The following is a 23,691-nucleotide window of genomic DNA, read 5'->3' as shown; positions in this document are numbered from 1 at the left end:
CCCCCCCACATTTGTTCTGAGTTGGACAGTCCTTCCAGGGCCATGGAGCTGTGCCCACACCTCTCCAGTAGCCAACCTGGAGGGCACTGAGTGGACTTCAGTGTGCCACGTGCCCCCCATCTGCTTGCAGACCACATCCTGTGAAGTCTACCCCCCTGCCCAGCATGGTGAGGTGCCCAGCGCCTCCAGCCACTCTGTGGAGCCATGAGGTGGCTGAGCAGAGACCGTGAGCTAGGCAAGCCAGCCCCGTGCAGACCGGGCCCTCAGTTCCTTGCAGAGGGAGCTTCTGGAAGACAGTAAAGCCAGTTCTGGTCTTCATTTCCCTCAACTGTGGGAGTTGGGGCACAGACCCCTGGTGTCCTCCAAGATCAGACCTCTCCTCTTCTTGCTGGGTGTGCAGCTAGATGTTTGCCAGCCGCCTGTGACTCAGGGTAGCATCTGCATTCCGACCAAGGGAATGGGAGCTCAAGGGGTGTGCCTGGCCCCCAGGCTTCGTTCCTAAGACTGCCCCTCCTCCCCTTCTTCCCCAACCACCAGCTGACTAGAAACGACTCCGAAGACCTAGGATTATTTTTCAAAGCCACCGAAGTTTAGGGGATGCTTGCCACAGTGGCTAGTCTATTCGGACTCCATCCTCACGCCATGGCCCTCTCACACTTGAGCACGCATCAGAATCTCCTAAGAACTGGTTAAAAAGAGATGACCAGGCTCCATCCCAGAGTTTCTGACCCCAGAGGCCTGGAGTGGGAGCACAGAATTTGCACTTTGGACAAGTTCCCATGTGACGCTGCAGTGGCTGGTCTGGGAGCCACACCTTGAGAACCTCAGCACTACCGCCTAAGCTGTGGGTTGGAAGAACTATCCCCGTTTTACTGAGGAAACGGCCCCCGGTCCCTGGCTCTTTCTTGAGCGCTGTGTTGCCAGCGCTGGTCCACTACAGAGCACCCATCAAAGTCTCTTTTCTATGTGAGAAAACCACTGAGTGGCGCCTGGGTGGCACAGCGGTTGGGGGTCTGCCTTCGGCTCAGGGCGTGATCCCGGCATTATGGGATCGAGCCCCACATCAGGCTCCTCTGCTGTGAGCCTGCTTCTTCCGCTCCCGCTCCCCCTGCTGTGTTCCCTCTCTCGCTGGCTGTCTCTATCTCTGTAGAATAAATAAATAAATAAAATCTTAAAAACAAAACACTGAACACCGTCCACCCCCTGCAGCTTCCAGGAATCCCATGGAGATCCAGAGGGAGGGGAGGGAAACGCCCTTCAAAATGCAATTATGCTTGAAAAGATTCAAATGCACACATTACAAACAAGGGGAGTCCCAGGAATCATGCAGAAGGACGAAAGGGGGAGTGACACTGAAATCTGTCACGTTGGTTGTCCCAGGAGTGAAGTGCTAAGGATCTCCCCACCAGATGAGACGTTTCTTAGAGAGCGGATGCCCTAGCATTCTATTGGCTATGGGGGAGCTGACGGCATGCTCGGAACCCAGATGATGCCCACCCTCCTGGATTTGGCTGCTGGGTGGATGGTGGGGTCCTCAGCGGAGATGAGAGAAAAATGGAGAGGAACAGTTTGGTTGTGGGCAGGATTTGGTACTGGGGAAGAGAAGACAAGTTCGGTTTCGAATGCAGCTCCTGATGGGTGTGCGGGGGTCGCCGCGGGGCTAAAGCAGCTTTGCTGACACCCAGGCTCTCGGGGCAGCAGACACAACCTGACCTCCTGAGCCATCCATCCACTGCTAAGAGGGCAGCCAGTGTCCCCAGGACGCCTCCCACAGTGACTGACCTTTACTTAGGGCACCTGGGAGATACCCTAACCCCCAGACTCCATTTTTCACAGTAAGAGTTTGGCTCCTTTGGATTCCCTGCCTGGGTCCAATTTATTAAAAGTGAGCTGTGGCCAGAAAGATGAGAGATGGAAGGAAATCTTTTTTGAAATAAGCAGAAAGATTCTGGATGTCTCTGGTGGAAAACAATGCATTGTCTTGGGTGTGCTCTTACAATGATCTGATTCTAGGCTTTCATTACCTCTGAGCAGCTTTACAACTAAGCTGTAGAGTTAATGCCAAATACTTCTTGTCTATGGACGTGCATAACTGTACATATCTGAATGAAGCCCAACGACTCCCTTTCCCCCTGAAGAAAAAGCCAGTCTCCACATTCCTTTACTCCATATGGATTTATGTGATTTCTCCTTCAAACTGACTGTTAATCTTACCAGCTCCCTCACTTAATTAATGAGTTAAATAAAATTTTTGACACATGCATATGTAATGTTACCTAAGTAATGCTTTTTTAGGGGGGGAAATTATCTCTAACAAAAGGCACACACTGAAGACCATTGCCTCTCAGAGATGAGAAGGAAGGCTGGCCCTGGTCCATGCAGCACAAAACCCACTCCCAGCCCCACCCATATCACCCCCACCAGGAGATGGCCAGCCTGGGCTTGTACACCTCCAGAGACAGGGTGCTCATTTCCTCCCAGAGGCCACTCCATTGCTGTTCAGATAGGCCCACAGCTGTGTTCATTTTAAAAAACAGGGGAAAAAAATAGATCTAAAACTAAAAGAAAACACCAGGCCTGGGCCCAGTCCCTGCAGACAGATGAATGACTGCATCCAAATAATCACCTACAAACAGGGTGGGCCCTGGGCTCTTTGCAAAGGCCCAGTGAGGCTGAATGGGCTGGGCAGGGAGGGTGAGAGGGAGGACCACGGGCCAGACAGTGGCAGTGACTGCAGACGTGAGACTGCTGGATTCACACTGCCTTAGAACAGAACCTTGACCCAGCAACCTTCCTGACTGTGGGGGCTCCCGCAGGTTTTTAGACACAAAGATTTTCTCCTGGGAGTAAGCACAGTGGGGGCCCATGCACCTGTCTTACACACACACACACACTCATCTCCCTGACTCCTGGCTTCCATCCTGCTGAGGCTGCCCCACCACCTGGAAGGACACTCACCCATCAGAGGTGGAAAGGACACAGGTGGCCTCCTGGCCTCAGGCCCTCACTCTAAGGCCTTGGCAGGTCCCCATACTTCCCTATGCATTTGTTCTCCTGACCAGAGTGGGACCAGCTGGGGTCCACCCCAGCCAAACATGATGTCCTGCTGCGTTTGGGGCTTTGTCTCCTGCAACACCTGGTTCAGGGCTCTGTCCTCTTTCCCATCCCAGGCTCCTTGAACCACTTTTCCCCCACATCACCCTCCTGGGCCCCTTGAAGGCAGGTTGTGCTGCTACACTGGGTCCCGTGGGCTGGCCTCTGCGGACAGCCCTCGTCCCCTATGAGGGCGAGGGCCACTCTGCTTCCTCTGGGGGCTCCAGGGACTTCTGGAGTTGTGGTTTCCGGCAGGAAAAACTCACACTCCAGGTGAGAAGCGATGCCCTCCCCTGCCTCCCCACCTCTATGACACAGAAAGCAAACAGACCTTGAACTCCAAATGCCTGCTGAGTCTCCCTACAGAGCTCCAGGCCTTGTTCCTGAAAGGACAGACAAGTGGGGCATTTCGCGTCAGCCTGGCTGGACGCCTGGGCTGTGACTTGGAACCCAGGCCACTCAGCTTGGTGGGGACTGGCAGCCACCACCAACTGCTCTTCACTAATCTTAGCAGCAGTAATTCGGGAGGCATGTACTAAGTGCCCTGGACTGACATTAAACAGTTTACCCACCTCATTTCATGTCATCCTCCAGACAACCCCATGTGGGGCCATTATTATCCCCGTTTTTACAAAGAGGGCTCAAGGAGGTTAAGTCACTTGCCAGAAGCCACACAACTGGCAGTAGTTGGTGGCTGGGGAGTCATGGCTCCCCGCGCTATTTCATCTCCACTAATTAATGGAATATTCCCGGGCAGCTTGTGAAATAAAGATAATTAAAACGAAGAAATCGAGGTACTAAGTTTTACTTTTTCTTTTGAGCCCAAACTCAAGTTCAGGCTCAGGCCTCTTCCCAGCACAGCACAGGTCCTAACCGTCCTCCTCCTCTCAGGTCATGACTTCGGTCGCGGCCCCGGCAGTGCAGGGGAAGTGGAAGAGCCCGCCACAGTCCATCCCCATCTCCACTGCGGATGCGCCCCCACGGAGCCAAGACCGCCTCCTCTCCCTGCCTGCTTGTCTTGGTCTCACCTCCAGCATCTAGCTGCCTTTCTGGGGAAGTGGCCCCGCAGGCAGGCAGAGCCCCTCGTGGGCACCGCCCTTCTCCAGGAGCAGGATTAACCCAGCCACCAGGGGGCGGCAATCAGGTGTGAGCTGTCTGGACCCCAGAGCCCCACTGCAAGGACCCAGGGCATTCGGGGAGATGGGGAGGCTCCTTGACTTCACAAGTGTCCCATCCTAGAGCTTCAGCCAGGCTGGCAGGTGCGAGGTTGGCAGGTGCCAGCCTCATGTCTGCCCAGACTGTAGCTCCCTCCCTATGCAACCTCAGGGGCAACCCTGAATCCTGAATGCTTGTACTTCTAAACAAGGATGCCACCCAACAACACGGTTCCCCCACGACCAGCCATCTCCCAGGGCAAAAGCAGACGGCTAGGACTCCCTTGCCCATCTCGCTCAGCCTCTCTCTGGAACCTGTGCTGCTAGAGGGCCACAAAGGCTACTAGGAGGAGTCCTTGGAGAGACATCGCCCCCCTCCCATCTAACCCCATGGCCCAGAAGCAGCCCGTACTTCCATCGCGGATACTCACAGCACCCTCACCATACCAGCTGTGGGCTGGCACTAAGAGGCAGGTCCCAGCCCCGAGTACCCAATCATTACAATGTCAGCCCACCTCCTTAGAGAACGCCTTTAAAAACATGTTTTTCTTGCAAACTGTTCTAGGAAGGTATTCTAACAACAAAACACCATGGAGTTTTTATAAGCCCTTGTAACAAAACACCACACCAGCTAAAACATCCACCCACAGAAGCATCATGAGAGCTGCTGGCAGCCTCCTCAATGTTCACCCCCTTCCACCGGGGTCTGTTGCCCTGAGGTGTGGTTTGAGAGCGAAGGACGAGCACAGGGGGTTCTGGGGTGGGGGAGGGGGAGCTTCCCTCAAAGGCTTCACGACCATGCCAGTCCCATCACAGTAAGGCCCCAGGTTGTGCGCGATGGGTCTGCCGTGGCCGATGGGGACACTATGGAAGACAGAGCAGACAGAATAAAAGAAACCAGATCCTGTTGGCATTGCTGAGCCACTTGGATCAAACCAACCCCGAAACTTACCCCACCTCTGGACTTTCCAGTTTCAGGAGCCAAAAACCTCCCCTCACTGTATAAACCAGTTTGAACTGGGTTTTCTGTTACCTGCGACTGTAAACATATTCCCCCCCGACAGAGTAAGATTCATTCACGGGCTGGCCCATCCTGCCGTGGGCGGTGGGCCCGGGAAGACGCACCGTGGATGGGCATGCACTCATGGAGAAAGATTTCTGAGATCTATTAAGTAAAATTAATTGTTGACTGCTACATAAAATATGATTCTCATTTGTGTGAAAAAGATACTTGAATATGCATCCACATTTTCGGGAAGGGCACTTAATAGTGGTTGCCTCTGGGGAACGGGAAATGTACTTTTTCACAGTATACTAGCCCATGTGTAGATTGCTTATACATATAAAATGACTAGTTTTAAAGTTGTTTGAGGTGATAAAATTACAGTCCAAGTGATAATTTATTTTGGTAGTTATTAAACCATGCCTCCGAAGCCCTGCTGACATACGAGACGCAGAGCACGGGAAGAAGGCAGAGGAAAGAAAGAATGGTCTCCGACCTTCCTGAGGAATACTTCCTTTTCTCCTCCTCCGAAGCTGGGGTCTCTGAAATCTGTCACTTTACGGGAACAGCATTCACTTGAGTGTAGCCTTGACTTTTTCTTCCTGTCAAAGTCACTCGTCAGTCCTTGTTCCACAGCGCCCATGGCAGGTTTTCCAGAGGCACCTGGGAGACCCCAAAAGCATTCTGAGAATGAACGTACCTTTTTACTGCAGTCTAGAGGAGGAAAAGCCAGGTCTTGCTGAACGGCACTAAAGGTATACAGTTCTCTGGATTTTCAGTGCCCCGTCGGCCCTGGAAGGCCAGGCAGCAATCTCTTGAGTAACAGACACATGCTTATGGAAGCATCTTTACCAAGATCCCTCATTTGGCATAAGTTACCACAGTTGAGGGGAAGGCAACCCAAACATCCTGTGGTCCCGTGGACAGACACCATGCACGACCCTAGAGCTGGAAACGCCCACCCGTGAAGGTCATACAGTCCTACATACAGATGAGGTCATACAGATGAGGTGTACTCATCTGGTACACCTAAAGGCATTGCACCTCTGGGTGACAGGGCGGAGCACTGGATGCCTGGGCAGGACATTCCTAGGATGCCGAGTCCTTCCTTGGGTGCTGGGACCATTGCAATAGCCCCTCACCTCTCTCTGTGCCTCTGCAGTCTGTGCTCTGAGGCTGCTGACCAAGAGTGGTCAGGTGGCCCCTGCTACTGAGACTGAGGCCTTCCCTTCTCTGCTGGCCTCTGACCAGGCCTCGTCTTCTGGGGAGCTCTCCTCTCGGGGTGGCTCAGATTGCAGAAGCCTACATTCCTACACGTGCCCCTTACTACCCTGGTGGCAGCCCCTTACGCGGTACCCCTTGGAGAGAAGGCCAACTGTGATTCCTCGCCATCCAGTGCAGAAAGAGCTCTGAGGGTTTGTTGGGTGGAGAGCAGCCCTGGCCTTGCAGGGGAGTGAGCCTGCTGCCCAAAGCCAGGGCTTCGGGGCAAGGCTGAAGCACCATATTCTCCCAAATCCAGGTACACAGGCAGGAATGAGCACTCCCCTGCCTTCTCCAAATGCCTGTCGACCTGCCACAGAGCCCGTTAGCTGGACAATCTTCAGAAAACTGCTTCTGCCCAGGCTTGCCCTTGACGTGGTTTTGCTCAGCAGGAGCCAGGCAGTCGGACGTCACAGCTGGCGGACACCAGACCTGTTTTAACAGGTACAGGTTCTGGGGCCAGCTTCCAGTTTGAGTCTAGATCTTCCAAATCCTCAACAGGAGTTCCCCTTTCTCCAAGTCTCATGTTGTGGGCACAACAATGGCTTCCTCCGAGCTGTTCTGATGACAGAGTTTAACTGCTAAGTACCTGGAGCACTTCCTATGTTCCAGGAGGTTCTGTAGCCAATTCATTTTTATTATTACTCATGTGGGGAAACCAAGCACAGGCTTCCCGTGCACCAGCACAGATGGCTTTACTGCCCAGCTCACAGCCTTGCCCTTCGGGCAGGGGGCAGGAGGCACACCTGCAGACAGACGGGTGAGCTGGGCAGTGGCAGGTGCGGCTGGAGGCGTGACAAGGACGGCCGGGTGAGGGCCACGAACCTGACAAGCCTGGGCCACGGAGGCAGAGGATGGTCCAGAGTGTTGGGAGCTACAGAGGCCAACGGGGCTTGGTGAGGGGGCTAACAGCTTTCAGTCAGGGAGGAGAATGGTGGGCTATGGCAGGGCGGAGTACAGAGAGAGAGCCCAGACAATAAGCCTCCCTGGGAAGGGAAGGAAGGCTGGCGAGGGGGCCGAGGGAAGCTTTTGGAGACAGGGAAACATGTAATGGTGTGTATGGAGAGGACGTGGGAAAACAACGATGCAGCCAAGTCCTGCAAGGAGGGGGGCAGGAGGGGCAAGGGAGGAGCCGGAAACATTACAGTGAGAGTATGTGGCAGTGAGGTGGGGACGTGCACAGGTCACACGGGCCTCCCGGTCTGGGAGGGCAGGGAGTGCAGGGGCTGAGAGGAGAAGGTCCGGGAGGGCTGCACCGTGGCTCCGTACAGAGGCGGGTTCACTGGAGACGGCCACACGTGCATCACTTCCGCTGGGCCTCCTCTCTATTCTCTCATCCAACCACTCAGAGTCAGAGGGGATGGCTCAAGTGGCCAGAGTTTTGTAAACTAATTGAAAAAACCAACTGAACTTCGAAAAAGCCATAGTCTTCACCCGGAGCTGGGCTGTGAGCTGTCAAGAGACTCGCAAGGGGTCCAGCCACCAGGTCGACCTGACAGATGGGCCAGCAGGAGCTGTCCAGGAAGCTAAGCTGCTGGATGTCCACGCACCAGCGGCGTGGGCCTGGTGCCACCATCTCCCCCAAGGCAGGATGGGTCAGAGGCACAAGGCAAGGTGGGTAATGCACTAACCCTTCACAGATGGGCCAGCAGATCCAGGCACACTCCTGTAGCAGCAGTGCCCACATTCCGACCCCAGCGTTCCCAAGCTCTCTTGCCTGGATCCTACCGCCGGGGCTGGACAGAAGCAGCCTAATGCTTCTCCTCGCGGCCTACAGAGTCAAAGGCCGGCCTCGTGCTCCCAGCTGGGCATAATCAAGCCACAAGCCCGCTTGTTCCAGCTGTAACCTCCCTACAAAGAATAACAAAATCTAAAACAAATCACCTGATGAAAGTTATTCCAGATTGCGCTGACCATGGACTGCCTTTACCCTCCACTGTCCTGTCGTGTCTAGTCACACCCTGTCCCCCCGTCCCCCTGGTTCCCCTGGCAGCCGAGTTTACCACTGCGATGCTTCATGCCATCTTGATGTCACTCAAAACAAAAACCACCAGGACAACAGCATTAATATAAAGATATATTCCATAAAAGAGTTTGGCAGTCAAAGAAAAGCATCACACTTCCTGAAAACACAAGCATTCTTCTTCCTCTAGTCTACAGAGAAAATTATAAAGGAAAAAACAACCAAAAGAACAAAAATCATAACAGCATCAACAACACCCACCAGTATACTCCACACTAGCATGTACGCTTCGGCAAGTCAGTGAAGGTAGCACTCAATCCCTGAACAATGAGGACAGAACTGGTACAAGATCCAGAGAAGCATTAGAAAGGAGCCCAGCCAAAGACGCACAAACGCCCCAGCCATCCCCAGCGACGGGGCGGGGGGGGACAGTACGGGGGGGAACCATTCAGTACATAAGACAAACTTCATTTCCAAGAGCAAGCCCCCTAGGATAGCCCTGCCAGGGAGGGTGGACATGGTCACCACAGGTATCCTGATTGGGGACAGTGGAGGGGGGTCATCACAAAAGTCAGCAAAAAAAAAAAAAAAAACCATCCCGAGCTTCTCCACAGCTGCAGGCGGGGGTCTCCAGCTCGACACAGGGGCCCGGCCGCAGGTCAGCTCTCCAGGGAGAGGCAAATGCCAGGCCGGCCAGCGGCCCTTAGCACGTGGCCTCGACAGGAGCCCTGGTCACAGGTTCCGGGCTGGCCATCTCTGGCTGGGGCTCCCTGGCCTTGCAGTGGGGGGACAGGGGTCAGGATTCAAGTTCCGGGTGACGGTTTCAGTAGCACCAAGACCAGAAGACAGCGAGGCCAAGCTGGGGAGAGGAGTGGGTGCATGTGAGCTGGGGGTGCACAGAGGAAGGGGGAGAGTGTGTGTGCACCTGGTATGTGAGGGACGAAAAGGAGAAGTTGATGGGGTTGGTTCTTGACACACTTGAGGGAACTGAGAGGGATGGCTTCAGTCCCAGACACGGTGTAAGGCTGCTTGGAGGGAATGTCAGAGGAAATGAAGAAATGGTGTGAGAACATTCTTATCCCTATAAATAAACTATTTACACACTTTCAGAGAAGGAGGGCCGACTCTCAGAGGAGAACCCTGCACATGCCCCCCTCCCCCTATGCCATCTGGGCACAATGCTGTTGAAACTGGAGGCAGATCTTGCCCTGGGAGGGGCAGCAGGGGAGGCACTCCGTGGCACCGGTCCACGCATGGCTCAGGCTTACTCGGACATGGCTGAGGACCCTGCAAACATCCCCCGACTTGTGCAGACATTACAGGCTCCGCTGGCATGGTCCGCTTGTGCCCCTTCCCCTCTCCCCAGTTCTAGGCAGCACCCTTCTGCTGCGGGGAGAAGCCTCGTCTGTATCTGCCAGGCCCCCACCCAAGTCCCACTCGCAGCAGATGTGGCTGCCCTCTGGGCCCGCGCCGATGACACAAGTGCAGAGGCCAGGGTGGCCCTACAGACACCCCAAGTCTCCAGGAGAGTCGACTCAGGCCCTTTTCACAGCCACGGGAGCCTTCTGTCCCTCAGAGTCACCACCCCCGCTTAAAGACATGTTCTCTGTCTCTGAGTAGACCCCGGGTGGGGGGGTCTCCGTCACAAGTCTGTGCAGGTCAGAGGGGGCCCCTCGGTCTTCAGCACCAGCAAACAGAAACAGAGAGGTCACGTCACGCTGATGCCGAAGACAGGGTGCGGGCTCTGGCTGGGTGTGTCCACTTCTCTCCCTCAGGATGTCGAGTTAACAACAGTGAAGGGCTCTGGCCTCCACGGTGTGGCTCAGCTCTGCTCGCTCACCTTTGTTCCTCAGAAGTGATGGCCTGCCTTCACCGCCTCAATGTCCGAGATCAAGGTCTTCGCCAGGAAGATGCCAAAAATCTGAAACCGAAGCCAGGAGAGGCTGTCAGTGTTGGGGCCCAACAGGAGAGGGCAGGCACAGAGGGCAAGGTGCACGGGGGAGCCGGCACTGCACACCAGCCCAGGGCCCGCTCTGCAGAGACTTCGGATGCAGCGCAGAGAGAGAAACAAGACACACACACCAGTAAAAAGTGAGTCCTGGGGTCTGTTTGCTATGTCCCTGGGGCCTAGAAGATTGGGGCAAATGGCAGGCAGCACAGAAGGCCTGCCTCCTACGGGACCACGCACATCACCTACCATGCGCTGGGACACACTTTGTACCCAAAATTAAACCAAAAATAACAGTCACCTGACTGGTCTCAACGCAAAATAATAAATCTTGATGTTTCCTATAAACCTGGATTCCACAATAAAAACAAGGTTCTCCCTGATTTTAGCTGTGCTGACCTTGGTGACCAGCATCGTCCTGTGCGAAGACTGTTTTCCTACCAGGAACAGACTAATGTGAACTCGGAAATCTTGGAATTTTGCTTATTTCCGCTGTAAATGCCTGTTGTGGTTTCTGTTTGATGAGCCAGTCCTTCTGAAGTCATTGCTTTGCCCGTTTGGCAAGTAGATTTGTTCTTTCCTTTTCTAGATGCTTCTGTGTCTAAGCTTCCCTTTGAGATCACTCAACACACAACAGGGGTGAAGGAGGAAGGCGTGTGGATGGTCTGCAGCCCAGGGGCTGTTTCGGGCACCCTCTTCACCACAACGTCAAAGCTGAACGATGCGCTTTCCACGCGGTGACGGTGGCCGTCCCAGAGGCTGCTTGGGCTGCCAGCTTCTCCTCCCAAGTCCTGGGTGCCCCAGAGAACTCCTGGTTTCTCTGATTCGCAAAGTTCTTGCCACCCCTCCCCCCCTCCCCCCCGCAGCCACCAGCCAGCCAACTCAACATGCGGCCACCAGTCTTCCCACGTGTGATCTGGTTCAAATATGTGAGACCCGCGAGGACAAAGGAAGCCACAAAGGGGAGGGGAACGAACCTGTAGCAGGGAGATGGCGATGAAGACGCCGGCCACGATGTAAATATTGCGCGGAAGCCAGCCCTCCAGCGCCTGGATGCAGCCTTTGGTGAAGATGGACTCGTCCCACTTGCTCTTCAGCTGAAGGCAAACAGCACAGCGGCCTGAGACCAAGATGTGTGGGGCGCCCCCACCCCGGCTCCCCAGAGGGTTCCCGTGGCAGGCAAGGCGAAGCTTGGTGGGAGCCAGGGTGCTGGAAGGCAGGTGCCAAAGACGGACAGAACTCTCCAGGGGAACCGCATCCACCTGCCTCGGTCTCTGCCCTCTCGCAGGCTGTCTGCACCTTACATTCTGCCCACACGAAGGCCCCCTGGCAGTGGTCTTTACCCACTCCCGGTAGGGCCTCCCACCCCAGACTGAAGAGGGACTAATCTGGCACATCTTCAGAGGCCACATCTGAAGGACAGGGAGGGGCCCCAGGGGCTCTGAGAAGGAAGATGTGCCTTAAAGAGAGAAACTAGAAGGGCCTTCAGCATCTTCTGAGTCAGAGAAGTTGGCTGGAGAAGGAGGGGACAGTGGCTTCCCAGAATGTGTCCCCCACCCAGTTAAGAGTGGCTCCAGGAGCCAGAGTCACAAGAACAGTCACAAGCCGACAGGCTCCTTCCAACCCTGACCCCTAGTGGAGGCTCAGTAGGCACACAGGAGGTGCCCTCAGCACACACAGCCCACCCTCACCCCCACCCCCCCACCCGCATACAGCCTCACCCATGGCAACACTGATGAAACAGTAATCCATTTTAGTGGGGTGAGGGGCTGAACTGTGTCCCCCTAAAATTCAGATGTTGAAGTCCTAACCCTCAGTTCCTCAGAATGTGACTGCAGCTGGAGACAGGGTGTTTAATGAGGTAATATAACCCATAACCCTAACCCTAAACTGAACCCTCTAGAGAGTTCTCTGAACAGCAGGATGCCAGGCACATACCCATACCCTCACCCTAGCCCCTAACCCCTAACCCTAACCCTAACTCTATAAAGTTATCCCTTCAGAGAGGTCTCTGAACTGTAGGATAACAGGCACATACCTTCACACTGTCCCCAACCCTAACCCTAACCACTATTATGGCCCTAAACCGAACCCAAACTCTAGATCTGAGGGGAAAAAAGATTACATATATACAACAGAATATTATTCAGCCATAAAAAAGAATAAAATCTTGCCATGTTCAACAACGTGGATGGAGCTAGAGAGTATTATGCTAAGTGAAGTAAGTCAGTCAGAGAAAGAGAAATACCACACACAAAAAAAAGGGCAAATAAAGTAAAATGAGGTTATCAGCGTAGGCCCTAATCCAGTGTGACTGGTATCCTTATAAAGAGTGATGGACACTAAAAGACAGAGAGAGAGGACCATGTGGGCACACACACAGGAGAAGGCAGCCACCTACAAGCCAAGGAGAGAGGCTTCAGACCAACCCTGTCAACACCCTGATGTCGGACTTCGAACCTCGAGGTCTGAGGAGAGAGGTTTCCGTTGTTTCAGCCACAGTCTGTGGTATTTGGTTATGACAGCCCTAGAATCTAATGCAAGTCGCAATGAAAGGACAATGCTGGTACAGGCCCATCCCCGTGTAACGGACGGAGGTCCCTGTGGAAGGGCTTTGAGCCTCCCAAACCGAAGGCACACGCCCCACAGCCACAGCCAACAGGAGGGGCGCCCGTCGACTCCCCAAGATCCCTCCTTCAGAACAGCAGTTACTCAAACCACGAAAGGCCACCGAGCAGTGCCTGGGGGGCGGGGGGACACTTCTCTCCCCCACAGCCTGAGGAAAGCCCTGGAGGACTGAGCCTCGCTCCTGCCCCAAGACCCATCTCCCTCCTTATTGTCCCCCACCATGTGGCGGCTACACCAAGCCACGCACTCCTGCAGCCTCATCTCCTGCAGCCTCATCGCGAACCCCCGATAGAACAGACACCTCCGCGGACTCCAAGGAGCCATTAAAAATAGAGCCTTTGTTCCCAAAACTTTCACCTGACCTCTTTCCCCTAACGCAGCAACTGCCAGGTTTGGTGACTGCAGTTCCCAGGGCTGGGGATCACCCCCATCACTATTCCTGGAGTCTTGCCGCCAGCAGCTCCTACCCAGCTCACTCCCAGCTTAGATGGCACCTTCCCGAGTCTCACCCACTCCAGTCTGCACTTGTGCTAAATCAGGAAGCTGGACTACAGGGAATAAACCCGACGAACTCAAAGTTGCATGATCGCGCACTCACCTGGGTCCTGACATCATATCCACACTGTGTGTTCACAACTTTTTGCTGTAAGAAAAGTAGAAAAAAATTGGTCATTTTTGTTCTCTTGGGAAGCCAGTGGTAGAAGGCTCTAGAAAAGTCCCAACCAAATGTCAGCAAGCACCTGTACAAATTCCATTAGAGCTCACATCCTTTAATCCCGATGCCAACTAACCTTTCATACTAGAACAAAAAGGTTGGCCAACCGTGTGTGAGGAAGACCTGTCTATGTAGCAACTATTCAACTCTGCTCTCGGAGCATGAAAGAAGACATGGGCGATACATAAACGAATGTGCATGGCCATATTTCAGTAAAACTTCATTTATGGGCACTGAAATTAAATTTCATATCATTTTCACCTATCACAGAATATTATCCTTCCTTTCACTTACTGTCAACCATTTAAAAATGGCTGAAACCATTCTTGGCTCGCAGATCATACGAAAACAGAGAGGAGGCTGGATCCAGCCCATGGGTCATAGTTTGCCATGCCTGCGCTGGGAGATGAAAGTTCCGCTCACTCAATATTTCAGGGCCACAGTGGGGATCTCAGGCACTGGCTGTGTGGCCGCAGCAAACCCGAGCCTGTCCTGGGCTGGGGAGTAGGCCGTGTGACAGCGACCCTGCCCTGCCTGCTCGGAGCCTCGAGGCCAAGGACTAGGCACCCATGAGCACACCAAGAGCTGTAAAGGGCTCAGTTCTGGGAAACATGCAGTGCTCCTTCACGGGTCACCCCAAGAGCCCCGTTTCTGGAACCCGGGGAGCCGGGCCGTGGGCTGGGAACGAGAACAGGTGAAGAANATGCAGTGCTCCTTCACAGGTCACCCCAAGAGCCCCGTTTCTGGAACCCGGGGAGCCGGGCCGTGGGCTGGGAACGAGAACAGGTGAAGAAGACAGGCGAGAATCCTAAACCACCCCCAGATGGTGAGTACCCGCCCTCTCCTGTGGGCTTCTGTGTACTGGGCATTTTCTCCAGAGAACTGTGAAGTGGGCGGCCCAGGGCTCACCACATTTCTAGCATTTTGTCCAGGCACCCTGAGTGAGAGCCCCTCAAGGAAGGGACGTGACTGGCTTTTCTCCTGCCTCCCTGAAAACACTAGAGCAAGGGGAGGTCATGCAAAAATATCCCTGGGATTTACACATAGAGGATTTCAGAATTGCAGGAGCCCTGCAGTGCTGGGCGGAGGGAGCGCAGAAGCGGCCCAGAGCCCTCAGAGCTAGGAACTGCTCCACATTCTGGGGGCAGGCCGACTCACCGCAGGGTCCGGCACACAGCAGGAGAAGGGCACCCCACACTTCTCACGGCTGTAGCTGGCACCACTGCAGTTGAAGTAGACGTTGAGGTCCCAGTCTTCAGGCCCATAGGCCCCGCAGCACTGGTTCTGGGATCACAAAAGCCGAGAGCTGTCAGGGGTCTGGCTCTGAGCCAGGGCTGTGACCACCCACAGGGGATCGGGGACACGAGGGGAAGCGTTGCTCCATGTACACACAGAGAAATCAAGGCCCCCCACTGACCTCCTGCATGCACAGAGATGCTGAGCGTGGTGATCTAGGGAGCCTTTTAAGAAGGAAATCAGGAAACCTTGGCCATGACCCCTCTGGGTCCAGCATGCAGGACTGGCTCTGCAGTGTCCCCTGGTTTCCGCTGGGACACAACACTTGGGTCCAGACCCTCGTCCCCCTGGAGCTTCCCCTTCCTCCCCTCCCCTCAGCCCAGAGAAGATTCCTCACTCTCCTCTGAGGCCACTCAGTACCTGTGATACAGTTCTCTCATGCCCCCCAAGAGAACCCCTTCTTGTGGGCAGTGACTGTGTCTTCCTCCCAGGGAAATTTCCAAGCTGGCCTTAGTTCCCTTAGGTGCCTCTTTGCAAAAAACAGCTGTTGGACGTCTACTCCCAAGGCCAGAATTGTGACTGGGGTGAACAGTAACACAATCGTAGCTCTGCCCCCCTAACCTGGGGTCTTTGCACCCCCCATTACCTGTTGTAGTTGCAAAGAGAATCGCCACTCATCTAAATACTTGTAAAACCAAACACTGAAAATAGCATGGTGATGTCAAGGGCATCCCAGACCAGCAGCAGACTCCATTTTTACACTTGTCCTGATGCGGACATGGCTGTGGCCGTGATCATAACAAATTCATGACCAGGATTCCTGGTTGTCTTTTTTATTTCTAAGATAAAAGATGTCCCATGTCTCCCCTTTACCCTGCCGTGGTTCCAGCCACTTTCATGATTCCCGAATATTTCAGTGTGAGCAATCTCCATAATTTAATGCCTCTGGNATTTCTAAGATAAAAGATGTCCCACGTCTCCCCGTGGTTCCAGCCACTTTCATGATTCCCGAATATTTCAGTGTGAGCAATCTCCATAATTTAATGCCTCTGGAGAATGTATTTTCAAGGGGAAAGGACGGCACTGGAGAAGAGCTCGCTGTCTTCAAGGCTAGTGCGGGGCAGGAGCGCCCGGGCACGCCCGAAGCTCTGGGACAACGGGAAACCACGGGAAGGTTCAATGAGGGGTGGGAGGAAATGACTGCGATGGGATTTTCACAGAAAATGTCCATCACTATTAAGACACAGGAAGGGTCTCTGATCACATAAGTGGGTTTTGCCAGATCCCGGGATACACGACATAAGGGTAAACAAGTTTTAGTAAACATGAGAGTGGACCAGAGTTATTTTTACTGCTTGCTTGATGCTTGATTATTTTCTTCTCAGAACCCAAGTGTTCCACATGAAGTCCCTGAGGAAGCGAGGTTTTCCGGCAGCGCACAGACGAATCACAGACAGCCTTGCCCCAGCCGGTGGCGGGGAGTGGGCTCCCCCAGGGTGGGGACGGCTGTGGTCCAAGCCTCCAGGTGCAGCCACACACAGGGGAGACGGAGGCCAGATGGAGTCAAGGCCAAAGCCTGGGACAGCTTAGACAGCCCCCTGGGGACATATTCCAGGGAGGTCACATTCCTCCCCATCTGGGGAAACTTCCTCCAGGCAGCTCTGCCCTCTGGAACAGGAAGGGGAAAAGGTCCCAGGGAGGAAGGGGACAGGAATAGCCTCAGACAGTGAGTCACGCGCAGGGGGAGGAGACGCTCCGCCCCTGGGTACCCACAGTGCCTAGGGACCTGCGGCTGCCTGCGTGGCCGGGACTGGAGAAATCTGGGTCCCTGGGGGAGGGTGGCCACAGGGGCAGCTAGACCGCCTGCCCCATGCAAACTGGGGAGGACACACTGCGAACACGCCGACACAGCCAGGCAACCATGAGCGGGCAAAGCTAAGCTGACCAGAGGCAGGAGCAACGCTCCCGCGGCCCCCCGCTACTTGCCGTGCTGAGGAGGGATGCCCCGGTTTCCCCGCTAGCCGTGGCCCGAGCAGCATGCATGGCCAGGGAAGCCCATGCTCTACCCAGGAGGCCAGCAGTGGTGCTTACGGCTTTCTGAAGGGAGTCAATGAGGTTCTGCAGGTCGATGTCGTCCCGGTAGGATCTGATGTTGCTCTCGAAGAACTCCCGGAACCGGTCCCTCACCCAGTCCTGGAAGAGGAAGGCCAGCACGGCCACGGCCAGCTCCAGGAAGAAGATGAGCACGATGGTACCGCAGAACTGCGTGGGGACGAGAATGGGAGTGAGAGTCACCACACCTCTGTGGCCATGCGCAAAGCCCCGTCTGACCCGGGATCAATGCCTGCCACAAAGGGTATGTGGGTGCCACACCCAAGAGATCGGCGCTGCAGCCCCCGGGGATCCCATGTTACTGGCTGGCAACCCCGCCCCATCTGTAAATGGAGATGTGCATCCCCACCCACATCACAGCATCACTGGGAAGAGATGAGCAAAAGGACGAGAAAGCTCCAAGCCACTGTGTCACCCATTTCCTGTGAGGTAGCCTCCCTCCCCAACAAGGAAGCCCCATCCCGGGAATGAACGGCTAACGTACCCCACCAGGCCATCAGCTCCTTGAGAGCACAGCCTGTGCCCCAGACACCATATCTGACCACTCCCCTCACACACACACCCAGTCACGTTGCTAGAAATCTAATCTGTCGCCCCCACATTAGGGGTAAGGAAACGGAGGCTCACTCAGGCATGGCACTTGCTTGAGGTCACACAGCTCATGCAGGACATATGCATCCCTCTGTATGTGTCAAGACCTCTCCAGAAGCACATCGCCCCTGGCCACCACAGCGGTGGCCTTCTGCAAGGGCCCCCCTTGCAGCCGCACCCCTCCCATCTGGCAGACTTCCGGCCAGCAGTGCGTGAGTTCTCCCGGCCATTACCACCCCTGGTCACCCTGTGCTCTAAGCAGTGAGGCCACGGCAGGCAAAGGTCTCAGAATAAAACAAGGGGAAACACCCACATACACACACAAACACATATATATGCACAGGGCCCTTCAAAACGCAACCTCCATTCACACAGAAGGAAGATACTATATACGTTTTTAAGAGGGAAAAAAAATGAGAAAAAAAAAACCCACGTTTCGCTTTTTAAATTAAACCCAGGGAAGAGAAGGCTTGATCTAATAAATTCAACAAATAATATATTGCAAAGCATGATTATGTGTTTTCCCCACCAGGTGCTATTTAATTTTAACTGAATGCATTTCAACGTGAATTTGTATCTAAATAGAAAGCCAAACTCTTCCTAACTGGCAGTTTCGCCAGGAAATTAAGGATTCTGTGTTGCACACCCCGACAGATCCACACACCCTGGAGGAGGGAAATGGTTTCCTAACTTTACTGGCAACATCTTTTGATCTTAGCCAAGAGGGGCAAAGGTGAGTAGCAAACAAACAATTCCTTTAGGACTTCTGAGGGAAATAAGAGGCAAGGAAGGGAGCGAGGGGCCAGCTGCTTTGCCAACCCGTCCCTCCAGGAGCTGAAAACCAGAGGGGCCCAACTTCTCCAGGGATGAGTTGCTGGCTCAGCTGACTGTTTCCTGAAACCCTACCATTCGGTGGACAGCCTCCTCCCCACATGGCTGGGGCCTGGGGGGGGGCCGTGGCCTGTAAGAGCCACGACCCTCTCTGGCCAGATAAGGGATAAGCCTGCGCAGCAGAGCCCACACCCCTCCCTCTGTCTCCCCTCCCGCCCCCATATCTGAGGCTACTCACAAACTTGAGCAGGCAGATGTTCTCCCGCAGGGCCCCCACGCAGCCAGCGAACCCCAGCGTGAACATCACCACGCCCACCATCAGCACCAGCACCACAGGGTCGATTCCATGCAGCCGGGTCACTTTGGTGAGGTCAGACAGTACCCCCTGAAAACAGCAGAGACAGCATCAGCCTCAGGGAGCCAAGGGTGCGGCGGGGGCGGGGGGGGGGCAATGGCTAGGTTGTGTCCAGAGCTAAAATAAGGACAGGGACCTGCTTTCTGAGGCTCAGTCCTCTCATTAACAGCCAGGCCGGAGCACAGAGCATGGCCCCTGCCCACTTGCCCTCTTAGGGGCCCCTCTGCCCACAGATCCTTGACCACTTCAGCGCCCAGGGCCCTCGCATGCAACAATCCTGGGCTGCACCTTGGCCGTGAGTCCCTCGCAGACAGACCCCCTGCTTTTTTTGGAGACTGCAGGGTGCCTATGCCAGGCCTGGAATGGAGGGGGGTCCTGGGGGACCCAGTGGCCTCCAGTCCAGGCACCTTAGGGCCAGAGCCTCACCCTGCCCTCTGGCCATGTGGCGGCTTACTCTGCACTCAGTTCGTGGAGAACCCCACTATCCTGAGCCAACAAAGCTTCAGTATGCACCCTGTTGTAGAAAACAGCCATGCAGATGAAGGCAGCACCGTCCATAAAACCTTCTGTGATGATGGGAGGTGTTCTATATCTGCACTGTCCCGAATGGTAGCCATGGGCCCCACGTTCTATTGAGAACCCGAGTGCAACTGAAGNAGAACCTGAGTGCAACTGAAGGACTGAATTTTAACTCACGTTTCATTTTAACTAATTTAAATACATACAGTCACATGTGGCTAGTGAGAACCAAAACCAAATGAGCAGTTCTACAGGATTCAAAGGAGCAAGGAGAAAGGAGCCACCAGCTGGTAACCGGCAGCACCCAGGCTCCCAGGGAGCCAGGCATCTGCTCAGGGCTCAGCTGGAGCTGATGCTGTTCAAGAGATGGCCACATGGTGGCGATATGAGTCACGGTTTGCAAGGGCTTGCAGGGGTTTGTCCGCAGGACAAAGTGACATTGCACTTCAGCTCCTGCCCTTTAGGGGTTCACAGGCCACCTTGAAGATGCTCAAACCCCAAGGTGGGACTTATTCAGTACCTAAGGCCATGGCAAGAAAGCCCATAGATCTAAAGAGCTCCTGCCTCCTCCTGGAACCAAAGGGAGGTTCCCCTGAAGGGGTAAGAGAGGGTCCGGGGCCTGAGGCTCAAGGGGATGCTTTAGTCCCCACTGTGACCTGCCCGACCCAGTGCGCCTTGCTCCACCTTGCCCCTTCTCTCTCCCCTCTCCCGCCCTCCCTGTAGTGAGGGTCCTCTTCAGCTCCACCTTCCCGACTGGCACCCGCCAGCAGAGCAGAAGGTGGCACTACAGCTCTTGAGTCCAGCCCCTCCTCAGAGTTTCCACTGCCCCTTGTCCTTCTGGACAGGAAGAGCCCAGTCTCCCCACGCCTCCCCTCTCCTGCACAGGCTGGGCAAGGAGGTTCACAGGTGTGTAAGGACATGCGCCTCCCCACAGGGCACCCAGGGGGCATGTAACACAGCCCTGCTCCGGATCTCAAAAGGACAAGAATTTCAGGAATAAACACAACCCTGTTCAGAGAGCCGCTGGCTCCCAGAGGCACAGACAGGAGTGGAAGGTGGCCCCAGGCCCACCCAGGACAAAGCCCCCAGGCCACCTGAGGCTTCTGTGAATAGCAGAGAGGCCTCCCCATGCTCATGGAGCTCAAAAACCCCACCAGCCCAGCCCAGCCCAGCCGTGGCCTCTAGCTGTGACCCCACCACGGGCAAGCAGAGCCAGTCCCAAGGCCCCAGGAGTTCTCATGACAAGCTCCGTAACTATTTCCCAGAGCGGGCTCTGTGACGACCAACGGCTACATTATGGTGTGCAAGAATCCTTGCCGGGGAGGAGTCTGGAGGAAGGAGCAATTAAAGCTAAGCACACCTGGTCTGGGCTACCTGATGCTTTCTGTTCTAGTCACAGTGACACCTACCTTTTCGCTCCATGCCCACAGTCCGACTCCAAGGAAGACAACTCCAGCCAGCTAAGCAGGGGAGGGGTGGAGGGATGGGGAGAAGTGGGGAAGGAGGGAGAGAGGGAAAGAGTTAGTTATGTCTGAAACCAGCACCACGAATGTGCTTCTTAGAGGAGTGTCCACACTGCTAGTCAAGGGACACTCCTGGGCTCCTGTCCATGCAGGTGGACCAGGGGCAAGGCAAGCCCTTGGTCCCTGCAGATGACATGAACTCTACCCCAGAGCAAAGGGATGGCCAAGGGTTCAGGATAACTCACACCTACCTCCCTGAACATTGGGACAAACTCCTTCAACCCCAATGCCCTCCCCCCACCATGCTCCAGACAGCAGAGAGGAAGACCTCAGAGCAGAGACTGCCCCCCACATTAAGGAGTCAGAGACATCATGATGGTGGCCCTGGCCTGTTTCTTCCACATTCCCAAAGCCCCCGAACTCACTTCAGGGCAGGATCTGGTGGAAAGAAGACACGACCCTCTGTGACGGCCCCCCAGGTGCATTCACAGGCTCCCCATGCCGGAGAGCCTCTCTCCGGAGCCCTGAGCACCGCTGCGGGGACGCAGAGTCATGGCGCCTTTGCTCCGCGTGGGGCACACGAGTACACCATGTTATTAGCTCCTGGGCTACTAGTTACTGAATTAAAATAGGCCTGTGCTAAACAACACATTCACCCCAGAAAAGGAGCACCCCCAACCCCACTGGGACCAGGCTGCCTCACCTGTACCACAACGGAAAACCCCCCTGCCCCAATACATCACACAGGTTTCTAAACAAGAGAAGACTTTTTCCATATAAAGCGAAACACTTGGTTTCTGAAAATTAAGCTGCCTGTTTTTCTGTGTCAGTGCTTTACACCATGCTGGCATCTGGCCACCAATCATCAGCACCTCACGATAAATAAGGGGGCTAGGTTTGCCTAGGACTCACCTCTCCAAGGCGCATTCTCACACTTTCTTTTGTTCACCACTGGCCCCAGGGGGCTGGAGTGGGAAGGGAAGGCCCTTTAAAGAGATGGCAACCTCTTTCAAATCACAATCATGGACTACCTTCAGAGAACTGCTTACGGGCCAATATCTGGGATGGAATTTCAGAGGGTTCACAGACCCCTTACATCTGGTTCCCACAGAAGCACCCTCCCACCCCCGTCTACACCTGATCAGTCCATCATACAAAGCAGAACACGGGCCCCAGAGGGCCAAGGTCAAAACACCAAGCAGTGGAGGAGAAGGGCCTAGATCCCAAGTCACTCAACAAACACTGACTGAGGCCCTCCTAAGTGCCAGGCACCATCTCCAGCCCTGAGGACCCAGGCAAAGCCAGATGCTGCTGGAGCTTCAACTCCAGGGAAGGACACGCGGTCCGGTATACGCCACACTGGTTTCGCAACTCTTCCGTCCTCCCGCTGAATTAACTAGTGGCTAAAGGCCTTGGTTTTTCTTAATGGGGGCATGAGCACTTCCTTTCCCTCCCCAAGTGTCTTGCGCTGCAGGGCAGGCAAGCCTGAAGGTGGCCAATCACTGTCCACTGAATCTGGCAGGCTTCCCTCCCTGTCATTCCTCAAGGTCCCCAAGGTCAAGTCTTTTTTCTGTTTATCTGACCTGACCAGACACATGGTCATTCCCTCCTGTGCTGAGACACTCGGCTTGGGGGACAAGTAGCACTGGTTACTCTTCAGCCTCTCCTGCTGGCTCACCCTCCTCCACGCACCTTTTTACACTGGCAAGCCTCACTGTTCCGTCCGGGACCCCTCAACCTCTCCGGGGTTCTCTAGATGAGGCCAGAATTCACATGGCTTGAAACGCCATCTCTACACAGCTGACCCACAAATCCGAATCTCCATACCCAATGTCCACGTGACTTGTGCAGAGAAGATAGCTGACAACATTTCAGTCTTCACATGCCCCCAAATGGAGCCTTGCTCTCCCAGCCCCAACCAGCCCCTGCCAACTCTTGCCCTTCTCATTAAATAGCATCACGGCCACCTCACTCTGTTGTTTAGATCAGAAAACCTATACCTCATGCCCTCCAAATGCATTCAGAGCAAATGGGGGCCAAGCAAAAGCCCGGCCTGGCCCAGGTCCATAGTCAAGCCCTACACAGAGGCATCAGATCAGGACAGGAGGTTGTCCTGGAGGTTGTCCCTCCCTATGCCTCATCCACTGTCCCCAACAGCACTGCAGACCCTGCCTAACTGATTTCCGCGACAATTTATATCCCACCTGGCACCACGGCGGATGGTGAGAGAAACCTGCCCCTCCGAGACCCTGGGCTGAGTCACGGCCAGCTCCCTCCCACTGGAGCCCAGATTTCCTTCTCTCGCAACAACTGGGCACTAAGAAAAGGGTTCATGGTTTTTTCCATTCTGTTTTAAAGAAAGAACTAATGTGAACTTGCACCAGAAAGACAGGAACCAGCAGGGTGGGGGTGGGAGGGGTCACATGTCAGATCATGGGCTCGGTGAACACTGGTCCGAGGCAGGAACTTTGAGGACCGATTCCAGAGATGAGGAGACTGAGGGAGGACCAGACAGGGGAAGTGGCCTGTCTGGGAGCTCACCCAGCAGCCCCGTGAATGAGCCAGGCTGGGACACTTGCCAACTTCACCCAGCTTCCAGTGGGGCCCCGTCCCTGGATCTCTCTGGGGCAGATGGTCCATGGGGCTGGGCTGTTGTCCCTGGCGGCCAACCATCTGGGAGCGACAGTTCAGCTGGGTGCTTTCCAGCCTCAGAGTAACCTCCTTTGTCTCTCTTTTATGACCTGATTAAATCCCTTCCCAAAGGACAGGGCCGGCCTCCCGCAAAGCCCAAAGGGAGGCCGGCTTTGGGCCAGCAGGCGT

General features: G+C 54.8%; 1 protein-coding gene across 1 annotated transcript; it reads right to left on the bottom strand.

Moving 5' to 3' along the window:
- Positions 1-8,574: 8,574 nt before the first annotated feature.
- On the bottom strand, positions 8,575-21,798 carry TSPAN14 (tetraspanin 14). The gene is made up of 8 exons (XM_034663596.1): positions 21,784-21,798; positions 20,818-20,868; positions 18,773-18,919; positions 17,092-17,262; positions 14,923-15,048; positions 13,648-13,692; positions 11,399-11,518; positions 8,575-10,394 (listed from the first exon to the last, which is right to left on the bottom strand). The coding sequence occupies exons 1-8, from the start codon at positions 21,796-21,798 to the stop codon at positions 10,323-10,325; spliced, it is 747 nt and encodes a 248-aa protein (XP_034519487.1). The 3' UTR covers positions 8,575-10,322.
- Positions 21,799-23,691: the final 1,893 nt, after the last annotated feature.

This window comes from Ailuropoda melanoleuca, chromosome 6 (genome assembly GCF_002007445.2).
Source record: "Ailuropoda melanoleuca isolate Jingjing chromosome 6, ASM200744v2, whole genome shotgun sequence".
Lineage (NCBI taxonomy): Eukaryota > Metazoa > Chordata > Mammalia > Carnivora > Ursidae > Ailuropoda > Ailuropoda melanoleuca.
This window is presented reverse-complemented; position numbering and strand designations above follow the sequence as displayed.